At 44.5% G+C, this 12,115-nt stretch overlaps 1 protein-coding gene across 1 annotated transcript in view; it reads right to left on the reverse strand.

Annotated features, from left to right (window-relative positions):
• Window positions 1-2,957: 2,957 nt before the first annotated feature.
• Window positions 2,958-12,115, reverse strand: part of RTN4IP1 (reticulon 4 interacting protein 1) — a 56,397-nt gene continuing 47,239 nt past the window's right edge. The window contains exon 9 of the mRNA XM_003278913.4: window positions 2,958-3,086. Within this exon, the coding sequence (XP_003278961.1) occupies window positions 2,979-3,086 (108 nt within the window). The 3' untranslated portion in view covers window positions 2,958-2,978. The remainder of the gene's footprint in view (window positions 3,087-12,115) is intronic.

The raw sequence follows: 12,115 nt of genomic DNA on the forward strand, positions 1-12,115 counted from the left end.
CTCAGCCTCCCATGTAGCTGGGACTATAGGCACACACCACCAAGCCCAGCCAATTTTTGTTTTTTTTTTTTTTGTAGAGATGGGGTTTCATCATGTTGCCTAGGCTGATCTTGAACTTCTGGGCTCAAGCAATTCACTTGCCTCAGCCTCCCAAAATGCTGGGATTACAGGCCTGAGCCACTGCGCCCAGCCAGGATTTGCATTATTTTAACTCATCCATGGGCTGCCCAAGAATGTCACAAATGAGTGTTGTTTAATGCCTTTCTTATAGCTGCTACTGGAACACTATTATGACCTAATTTATGAGCCATCCTTACTCATCTACAAGTGCTGAAGCAATGTTACATACTTTTTTGCTAAACTCACATTTTTTAGCCTAATTTCTTGCCCTCCTATCCACCTGCATCCACACATGGCCTGCATGGGGCTGCCTTCCCTGCAGTGTTCTACAGCCATGCTTCGGGGTACAGCTGTTGGTGGACAGCCTCCGGTCTTGGGGGCACTATAGCCACTAAACGAGGGTGAAAGGCTCAAGAGGATGACCAGCAATTAATTATCCCCAGAAAGAGAAGGAAAAGAGACCTTTAGGGATGTTGCTGGTCAAGTCTTGGAACTCATGATTTGACCGGAGTCAAATCAATCTCCAAGCAATCTTGGAACCCTCAACTGTAGTAAGCATTTCAAGAATGCAAACAAACTGCTTAACTACTGACAAGACACCAGCCCATATGCTGCTCTTCAAACAGTGGGTTCTAGCTTTGAACAAAAGTGCTAAACATTTCCTTGAATATATTCTTCCTCTTTTTATCCTCATCACGCAATACTGGTGCTCTTGTCACAGGTAGAACAACTTGTTTCTTTTCCATCTATTCAAGTGTGTTTCTAATTCTAAAATGCTGATCTTCTCTGGAGTCTATGGTAGGCAATTATGGTCACTGGAATAGTTTATCTTGTTTTAAAATATTATTGGCGCATGTACAACAGCATCCAACATATCTGTCTTGTTCCTAAATGTATAGCTCTGATTTTAGGCCTTTTGTGCATACCATTACAATACGGTGGGGTAAGACATCCTACAGTAGCCTGTGCTGAACTGATCTCTTAAATAAACTTGCTTCTGGTTAACTATGTTCATGAAATCTGAGAGTCCATTCAGTAGCCCTCATCTAACCCTTCAAAGAGAGTCAGCTAGCAGATTAGAAACAAATGTCTGATTAGGATGAAGCAGTTTTGAGGGGTGCTGGTATAATAGCAAGAAAGTTTTGCTGACCACTCTCTTTCCAAACTCCATAGTTTCTGAGTGGAAATGAGGATGAGTGAGGTCCTGGCTCAAGTATTTTACTCCCACTACCACCTGGGAGCCTTCCAGGAAAAGAGCTGAGGCTGCTCCAGATGGAAGTCAAGAGCAGCTGGTATTTACACCTGGAAAATCAGATTTTTTTTTTTCTTTTGCAATAACTCGGTAGTAAGACCAGACCAGCAATTCTAGAGAAAAGCCTACATCTAACATACATGCTACCAAACGAGTGTCTAACAGGAATAAACCAAGCAGAAATCTCAAACAAGTCTACATCAAAAGTTACAAGCAAGCATTTCAGGTGCAATACTGAGGATGAGTATATTAGGAAGTAAAAACACTTACCGTAAATGAATATTCAAAAGTGCACACTGCAATGGGTTGATTGGAGAGATATCTAAATGTACATTTGACATCAAAGTGGCAAGCTTTGGGCTCCATTGGAAGGCTGCAATCTCCATGGAAAAGCCCTCAGAGAAGCATGTTTCAATTGCCTAAACAGGCCTAATCCTTATGCAAGATGTAAGGGTTTTAAAAAGTTAGAAACTCTGGCCAGGCGCGGTGGCTCACGCTTGTAATCCCAGCACTTTGGGAGGCCGAGGCGGGCGGATCACGAGGTCAGGAGATCAAGACCACGGTGAAACCCCGTCTCTACTAAAAATACAAAAAAGTAGCCGGGCGTGGTGGCGGGCGCCTGTAGTCCCAGCTACTCGGAGAGGCTGAGGCAGGAGAATGGCGTGAACCCGGGAGGTGGAGCTTGCAGTGAGCCGGGATTGCGCCACTGCACTCCAGCCTGGGCGACAGAGCGAGACTCCATCTCAAAAAAAAAAAAAAAAAAAAAGTTAGAAACTCTGCCCTCACCTTTCAATATTAAGGCATAAACAAATGAATCACCAGCCAGATTTTTATATATGACACTAAGAGATTTAGAACTTTAAGAACTGTGGTGACCACATTATGGTGGAGGAACAAAAAAGGAAACCTTGGCCAGTTAGAAAGGTGCTCAGTGATTAATTCAAGAAGGAACCAGCTTTAAATTATCTCTTCATGCCAACATCCATCCATACACTGAAAGTTTTAGTACTGTACATTAAGACGATCAGGCCCAGCAGGGTGGTTCATGCCTGTAATCCCAGAACTTTGGGAGACTGACGTGGTGGATCACTTAAGCCCAGGAGTTTGAGACCAGCCTGGGCAACATGGCGAAACTGTCTCTACTAAAAATACAAAAAAAATTGCTGGGGTGGTGGTGCATACCTGTAGTCCTAGCTACTTGAGAGGCTGAAGCAGGAGAATCGCTTAAAGTCAAGGCTGCAGTGAGCTGTGATTGTGCCACTGCACTCCAGCCTGGGTGACACAGCAAGACCCTGTCTCTAAAACAAAAAAGACAATAAAGTAGTTTAAGCTAGTAAAATAGAAGGTGCCACAGCAACCTGCAAGGCCGGTGTGAAGGAACAGCTTGAAAAAACCTGGAATTTCTACTGACTACAGACAAATCCAAGTGCTGATATTTTTATATCAATTACTGGCCAAAATGGTGTATTTATTTTTTAAAGCTTGTATCATGGAATTTATAATCTAATCTGGAAAAATGTTTGAAAGGGATGGCTAGAAAAAAAAATTTGGGTTCACAGGCACTCACCAAATAAGAACGCCAACAATCACTAAACTGCATTTTTATTTAAACAACATTAATTACAGTCTTTCCTCGTGCATGTCCTCTTTCCACCTTCAGGAAGGCTTCTGGAACTTTAGAAAAAGGAAAGGTTTGTTCAATAACTGGCCGGATCTGTAAAACATAAGAGGTTGACTGGTGGATAAAAAAGCCTACATCTTTCAAGGCAGATGACATTGCTAATTAGTTTCTTCACAGTGTCCCTCAAGCCACAGTCTCTCTCGAGTGTCTCTCCAGTGGACCCAGGTCAGGCTCTCACACGGGCCATGATGCTGCCTCCACTCCTGCCTCACTGCTGCTTCTCTCTTTATGGCCCCTCCCACCCCACTGCCCAGTCTTACTTCTCCTCCATGCTGGTCTGTCACTCTCCTACTCAGATCCCTTCAACAGCTCCCACTCTGGCATTCGAAGACCAATAGCATCCTGAGCTCAGCCCTCATCCAGATTCCATGCTTTGCCAAAATGCTCTACCTGTCATTTTCTCCACATGGTATGTTTATGCCTCTGCTGGTACGAGTCAGTAAGCCCAGAAATCCTTCTCTGAAAATTCCACTGCCCTTCCCGCCCAGGTCTCACACTGTGTTTCCTCATGCCCCAGTTTGCAACATGTTGTCCCTTTCAACTACCACAGGAACCATGTGGCCTTCCTCACAGACTGTACTTGTTACAGCTGAGTACACATCTCAGCCACTCTGTGCTGTATGGTAAATACCAAAGAGCACATCCCAAGGTCCTTGCTGTATGTATCCATCTGGCTCCTTACAGAGAGTGCATGGAAATAGTTTTGTTTTGTTTTGTTTTTTTAATTTGTTAAGTGTTTGGCATATCTACCCAACCAGAGCATAAAGTACCTGTGGGATAGGGGACTAAGCCACTTTGCTTGCATCCCCCACAACACCCAGCATAATGCTAGACATACAGTAGGAGCTTCATCAACGTCACTTAGATGAAAGCTAATAAGGTAAGTGGAAAAAAAGCACCTCATGTGAGCTTTCTGGGCTTCGAGAATACTTGGCCCAGGCTGGAGCTGCCCTGGCAGGCTTTGCTAAACAACGGTGCAGCTGGTTACAATTTACAAGAAAGCCATTCCAGCCAGCTCATAAATGTTTCAATGCTGCTGGGTCTTTTCACTGTACTATCAGTAATGCCAGCAACCTCCTTCTGAAACTAGGTCCCAGGTAACATCCTCTCTCTCCATGCAAAAATCCAACTGAATTCTTCCTTTTCAAAACTTGAAGCAAAAATCAATAGTTATCCACCGGGTATCTCAGTGGCCTGCCTCCCATAGCTCCACTAGCAGGGATAAGTTATCAGAAGGCATAAGCCAACTCATACATTTTATGCTTTCCTTTTACAAGATGAAGAAGTGTTTTTGTGATATTCAGATGCATCTGATGAACCTTCCTCTTGGATGAATTTCACAGCCCAGCCACCAGAAGAGCATCTTAGACTCCAAAAGTTCCCTTCTCCAAAGAGCTGAAAATGCTTTTCTACCCACAAATCACAATAAGCTGATAATAAAAGCAACAGCTGGCACATACTGGCCTCACTATGTGCCAGGCACTGTTTTAGGGGCTCTATAGATTTCATCTCATTTAATCCCCATAACGATTTTCTGGGGTAAATACTGTTATTCCCATTTTACAGATAAATAAATCAAGGAACAGAGTTAAATAAGTTGCCCAATGTCACATTTCTGATAAATAGCAAGTCAGGATTCAATCTGGTGCCATCATCTGCTGTCACCACTATGCACTGAGCCTTTCCTATAGCATCTGCTGCCTACACCTACCCCTAAAACCTTAAAGGAAGAGAAAGGGAGCCAAGGACCATAAGGATTTATCACAGCCTGCATGTTGGCCTGCCTTCCTTGTGCCAGCTGAGGACCTGGTCTCTCGACCCTGTGTCCAGGCCACCAAGATGACAGATGTGTGGTACACGGGTGCCATCCATGCCTATGGAGGACATCATTATTGCTGATCCCTCGCAAGCTGAGCATGACCTCAGAATCTTCACCACTGCAACCACTATTAACTGCTCTGAGCTGGCTTGTGAGACGAAGCCTATTTGTCTTCTATTCTCTCCAAGAATAAGGCAGAGGGCTGTGGTGAGTTCCACTTTAGGGTGGACTGCATTAATGTTTCTTGGCCCAGCACAGTGGCTCACATCTGTAATCCCAGCACTTTGGGAGGCCAAGGCGGGTGGATCACCTGAGGTCAGGAGTTTGAGACCAGCCTGGCCAACATGGTGAAAGCCATCTCCACTAACAATACAAAAATTAGCTGGGTGTGGTGGTGTGTGCCTGTAATCCCAGCTACTCGGGAGGCTGAGGCATGAGAATCATTTGAACCCGGGAGGTGGAGGTTGCAGTGAACTGAGATCACGCCACTGCACTCCAGCCTGGGCAACAGAGCGAGACTGTCTTCAAAAAAAAAAACAAAAAAACAGTTGTTTCCTGTATGTCCCACATGAAACCTGAACCTGTCACTCCTCCAAAGCCCCTGGGACGCTGTTTTCAGGATGCTGTTTACCTGGAAAAGGAATCACCGGAATGCATGCCTAAAATGCAGAGTCCAAGGCCTCCTGTTAGAACAACTACATCAGAACCTGTAGGGGTGGGGCAGAAACAATGCTTCCCCGGTGATCTGCATGCACCCTAAAGTGGGACTCACCCAGCCCTTTGCCTTATGCTTGGAATCCCTAACTTGTACCGTGCACATACCCATCCATTCCACAGACTGACAAAGTGTCTGCCTCCTAAGGCACTAAACCAAAACAGGCTGAACTCAATGTCCAATTTAGAACTCTGACCGGGGACACAGATCCTGAACTGATGACACAGGCAGCTTACAGTTACTGCCCACTTTAATCTGGCTGGTCAGGCCTATTGTGGCAAATAACCCAAGAGGGCTGACCATGGCATAATGAGTCATTCAGCAATTCCCATAAGTGACAATGGAAAAAAAGGTTTCAAATTGAAGGCAGGCAAATGCCACTGCTGGCTGAATCCGTGACAGCAAACAGAGATTAACCGGATAATGAGACAGTGTCTATGTACAGCCTCACATCAGACCTAGAATACTTGTTTGTTAAGGACAAAGGGATCAGAGTTAAAATCCAGAGGGGGGAAAGAAAGGTTACTCACAGTGAAGTAGGGATGTTTATGTGATGACGCTGCTATAGTCCACCTGGCACAGGGAGCCCCGTTATAAAGCGGGCAGGCTCAACACCATGCTTCCCACTGCGCAGACACACAAGGCTCATGGCTGGCCAGGGACGCTCACAGCAGCAGCCCTCATTCAGTCTTGGACTCATGTGTGGGGTGCTGATTGTGCCTCGCATCCCTGATACAAAGGCTGAACCAAGCCAAGCCCCAAGATTTGGCACCTGCTGCCTGACATCACTTCTGTGAGAACGTAGGGACGACGGGAACCTTAACCTCTCTGGATGTGGCCTTGGAATATTGCTGCTTACAAGCCGCTAGGCAAGTCCTCCCTCCTGCTGAGGCAAAAACCCTAACGCTTGAGGGGAAGACAGTACAGAAAACCTCTCACTACTGCAAGAGCATGAGGCTGCTGGTGGAGAAGGACACTGTCTAGGCAGCCATGGCAGCAGGCAGAGGTTTTCCTTCAATTCCCGTTTTCCCAGTGAGAATCACAAAACAGTAGAGTTAACATATCCGAGTCGGTCTCTTTTGATAGATTAGGAAACTGAAGTGCAAATGATTGAGTGGTAAGTGCAAGGTCAGAGCTGTCAATAGCAGAGCCAAAACAAGGACCCAGGACTCCTAATGTCATTACTGCATGGGATGGATGTAATCTGGGAAGTCACAGTCTATTCCACTTCTTTTCCTAGACCCTTGGCCTCTTCTTCCACCAGGCACAGAGGCTGCAGATCTCAGAGGGTGAGGTGTGTGAGGGGACACTGACAGGTGACAAACACCAAGGAAGACCTAAGGGCTCCTGGTCTGAGTCCAAATCCACACACCTGTGGACAGGTACCAGGACCGCAGTTCCAGCACTACCTCCTGGACAGGTATGCCCCTGACCTCTGTGAAAGGTTCAGTATTTCCCGGGTTGGGGTAAAGGCGAAGAAGGGGACTTAAACTCAGTCTACCTTTAGATAAAAAGAAGACAAAAGGAATAGGTGAATTTTGCTCTCAGTTGCTATTTCTTGGAAACTTCCTGCCCCAGATGGCAAACTCAAAACTGGAAGATAGGGTGAGACAGGAGGGGGATGGCAGATGGGGGAACTCTCCAAGGGAGTAAATGTGCCATTTGGGAAAGCATCAAGGACTTGTCCCTAGCTATGCCTAAGAAATGCACTTCCAACAGCCAGAAGGTGAGAGGAGAAACCCCATATAAATTTCCTCATAGAAACAATTTCAGTAGCATCAGAAGAACCTCAGAAGCATTGAGGCCATGGGATCCATGAGATACTTGCCACATCAGGCAAGGCAGCCCTCTTCCAGTGGTCCTAGGGATTCAGTCCCTAATCATTACATTCTTTCTATGGAGCAAAATCCAGTGGCAATAAGGAACTTAAGGTTTAGAATGTACTTCGTTGCTAAACGAGGGCCCAGCTATTCAAGATGGACCTGGGAAATCACCTACCTCAGAACTCATTACATTTTTCTCGAAAGCTGCAGTATCCAATATAGTAGCCTCTAGACACGTGACTATTTACGTTAATCAAAAGTAAGTAAATAAAATGAAAAAGTCAGTCTCTCAAGTTGCATTTGCTACATTTCAAGTGCTCAGTGGCTTAGTGGCCACCAAGTGAATACTGCAGACAGAGAACATTTCTATCACTGCACAAAGTTCTATAGGACAGGCTGCTTGAAAGGTAACTGAGTGTGACCAACACATTTCTCCACCATCTACTGGGTCAAGTAAGTGCTAGTGGGCCTTCAGTAAGTGTGCTGAATTGAACTCAAATATGGTACATAGGAACTATTCTGATGCTGGCTAAAATAAATCAACTGAGAAATCTATATCACTGCTCAACCAAGATGCTTGGCTGGCATCTAAGATTTTGAATATACCTGTGAATATTAAGCTCCTAACATCAGAAGGCTTACTAATTATATGAAGAATAAACATGTGTAAATAAACATTCAAAAATATCTTCCTGGCTGTGTGCAGTGGCTCACACCTATAATCTTGGCACTTTGGGAGGCCCAGGCAGGCAGATTGCTTGAGCTCAGGAGGTCGAGACCAGCCTGGGCAACATGGCAAAACCTTGTCTCTACAAAAAATACAAAAAATTTAGCTGCTCAGGGGCATACCTGTCCAAGAGGTAGTGCTGGATAGTGCTACATGGGGGGCTGAGGTGGGAGGATCACTTGAGCCCAGGAGGTCAAGGCTGCAGCGAGGTGAGATCACACCACTATACTCCAGCCTGGGTGACAAAGTGAGACCCTGTCTCAAAAAAAAAAAAAAAAAAAAAATTTCCTCCCATACTTCATTTTTAGCCATCTAGTTTCCCACCTCAGGAGCAACCAAGATTTCTAGTTGCTCTCATATCCTTTTGAGGTATTTTATGCATTGTGGTAGGCAGAATAATGGCCCCCAAAGATGTTCACATCCTAATTCCCAAAATGTGTGAATATGGCACCTTACATGGCAAAAGGACTTTGCTGGTGTGATTAAGTTAAGGATCTTGAGATGCAGAGATTATCCTGGATTATCCAAGTGGGCCCAGTGTAATCTCAGGGTCCTTATAAGAGGAAGGCAGGAGGGTTAGAGGTCAAAGATTAACAGAAGCAGAGGTTGGAGTGATGTAGCCACGAGTCAAGGGAGGTACAGCCTCTAGAAGCTGGAGAAGGCAAGGAAACAGATCCTCCCCTATAGCCTGCTTCCAGGAGGAATGCAGCCCTGCCCACACATTTGGACTTCTGACCAAAATCTTATTATTATAAGATAATAAATTTGTGTTGTCTTAAGCCACCACATTCATAGTAATTTGTTACTGCAATAGGAAACTAATACATGCATATATAAGAAAATATGTATAAATATTTTCCTTCAAAACACAGTTACACAGTCCTTCTTAGCAGCAGGTATCATCTGAAGACTGCCTCACCACCACCTCCTCTCAGTCCTGCAAGATACTGAGAAATACAAGATGACAGAGTAAAATACCAAGAATTCAAACTCTAGGTAACAATGTCGGGATGATTATTTAAGCAGAAAACTATGAAGACTGTAGAAGGAACTGTCCTAAGGGTCAAGAGACCTGGGCCCTGCCTATGTGACCTTGAGCACATCATTTAATTTCTTAGGGCCTCTGTCCCTTCAAATGTGACACCACAGCAGGATGAGGGATAAAGGGATGAAGACAGTAAACTAGACAAGTGCAAGGCTTTCCTCTTTCCAGTCTGTGAGTATGCTATTCAATGACATATGCGTGACCTGAATATAATTTTTGCTATATCTCCCCCCACCAAAAGGTAAGTGTGTTAAATAGTATGAAAACGGGAACGGTTTTCTGTGCTTAGGAGAAAATGCCAATAAACTGTAGGCACGAGGCACGTCAGTACCAACCCATTACGCTTAAGGGGATATTTATAAATCATTCTTTTTGAGAATGCCCAGAACAGCAGTTTGCAAACTAGTGTCCAAGAGCCCAGGGCTCCTTGGCTGTGTGGAGCAGCTGCGGGGAAAGAACATTTGCAGGCGAGGTCACTCCCTGCCACCACTTCACCAGCAGAGCAGCTCCTCCTCTGCCCATTCTGTAAACTGGAGCTTGGCCTGACTGGGTTTCAGTTAAAAAACATTTAACTACTAGTTTAAGATAAGGATCGGCAAACGTTTTCTGTAAAGGCCTAAATAGTGAATGTCTTAGGCTTTGCAGGCTTCACATGGTCTAAGTTCTTCTTCTTCTTCTTTTTTTTTTTTTTTTAACAAATCTTTAAAAATATAAAAACCGGCTGGGCGTGGTGGCTCACTCCTGTAATCCCTGCACTTTGGGAGGCCAAGGTGGGTGGATCATGAGGTCAAGAGATTGAGACCAGCCTGGCCAACATGGTGAAACACAGTCTCTACTAAAAATGCAAAAAATTAGCCGGGCGTGGTGGCGGGCACCTGTATTCCCAGCTACTCAAGAGGCTGAGGCAGGAGAATCGCTTGAACCCAGGAGGCGGAGGTTGCAGTGAGCTGAGATCATGCCACTGCACTCCAGCCTGGTGACAGAGCAAGATTCCAACTCAAAAAAAAAAGGTAAAAACCATTCTTGGCTCAGAGGATGTGCAAAAACAGGCCTCAGATTGAATGTGGCCCACAGGCTGTAGTTTGCCAACCACTTTATCTAAGATATAATGAAAATACTAGGTAACTTAAAATTCAAACTGAAATTGTGCCCAGATAGGATGAATATGGAGTCCTACGACATGCAATAAGGCTTTGTGATGACAGTCATGTGAAAACAATGCCTAAGACTGGATCTCCAGGAAAAACAGACTGTGAGGTCCCCACATATTTAGGAAATTTCAGCTCCTCTTCACTTTTGAGCCTGACAATAGTGAGCACATTAAAGGCAGGAAACCAAAACATTTACTGAGTGCTGCACTGGGAGACAGCAAAGGTAGGGTTGGTGTTCATAAAGAAGGCAGAAGGACAATGCTATTAACAGACTGACAGAGAGTGCTCATTATTGTGGATATTAATATCGGTGGCTTCTCCATTTGTACTGGGGCATGCAGGGCTAACAAGCAGAATTTAGACTCTATCAGTAATACTCATTAATCCAGATTCTTTTTTTTTTCCTTGAGATGGGATTGCCCTATGTTGCCCAGGCTGGTCTTGAACTCCTGGGCCCAAGCGATCCTCCCACCTCAAACTTTTAAGTAGCTGGGATCACAGGCATGAGCCACCACACCCAGCTCAGATATTAAGATAGTTTAGGCCAGGCACGGTGGCTCACGCCTGTAATCCCACCTTTGGGAGGCTGAAGTGGGCGGATCATGAGGTCAGGAGATCGAGACCATCCTGGCTAACACGGTGAAACCCCATTTCTACTAAAAATACAAAAAATTAGCCGGGCGTGGTGGCAGGCGCCTATAGTCCCAGCTACTTGGGACGCTGAGGCAGGAGAATGGTGTGAACCCGGGAGGCGGAGCATGCAGTGAGCTGAGATCGCGCCATTGCACTCCAGCCTAGGCAACAGAGCAAGACTCCATCTCAAAAAAAAAAAAAAAAAAAAAAAAAACATAGTTTAAATCACAAGTGACCAGTAACCAGATCTTCTTCACATTCTTAAAAACAAGTCTCTAATGAAGTAAAATGGTTCAGAGGGTAAGATAATGGGTAAGTAAAAAGATAAGGGGCTTAGAAGATATGCCACAAGATAAATTCCAGACACTAAATATATATACTAGTTTTCAAAAGCTGTCTATTTTAATATCTGTCAAAGGCTGAGTGTGGTGGCTCATGCCTGTAATCCCAGCACTTTGGGAGGCCAAGGCAGGTGAATCATTTGAGGTCAGGAGTTCAAGACCAGTCCAGCCAACATGGCAAAACCCCATCTCTACTAAAAATACAAAAATTAGCCAGGTGTGGTGGTGGGCACCTGTAATCCCAGCTACTCAGGAGGCTGAGGCAGGAGAATCGCTTGTACCTGGGAGGTGGAGGTTGCAGTGAGCTGAGGTCACACCACTGCACTCCAGCCTCGGCGACAGAGCAAGACTCTGTCTCAAAAAAAAAAAAAAAATCTATCAAAATTATAAATGCATATATCTTTTGACTCAGCAATTCCATTTCCATGAACAGAAATGGTTATATATACAATTAGGTACTAAACATAAATATTGGGTTATCCACTGAAGCATTATTTGCAAAAGACTGAAATTAAACAAATTATGGTACACCTATACAAATACTATGTAGCTGTTAAAAAAGGAATGAGAAAGCTTTTATATCCTGACATAAAACAAAGTTGAACATATGCTGTTAAAAAAAAAAAAAAAAAAAGCAGGTTGCAGCACAGTATGTTATCCATTTTGTTAGGAGAGAAAGAAGAGAGAGAGAGGAAAAAAATTATTTTTCCTGTTTTGATAAGAGTATCTTTGGAATACCCAAGAAACTAGTAATATTGGTTGCATCTGACAAGCAGAATCTCAGTGACTGAGATATAGCAGTCAAAAG

The sequence above is a fragment of the Nomascus leucogenys genome, chromosome 3 (assembly GCF_006542625.1).
Source record: "Nomascus leucogenys isolate Asia chromosome 3, Asia_NLE_v1, whole genome shotgun sequence".
Taxonomy (NCBI): domain Eukaryota; kingdom Metazoa; phylum Chordata; class Mammalia; order Primates; family Hylobatidae; genus Nomascus; species Nomascus leucogenys.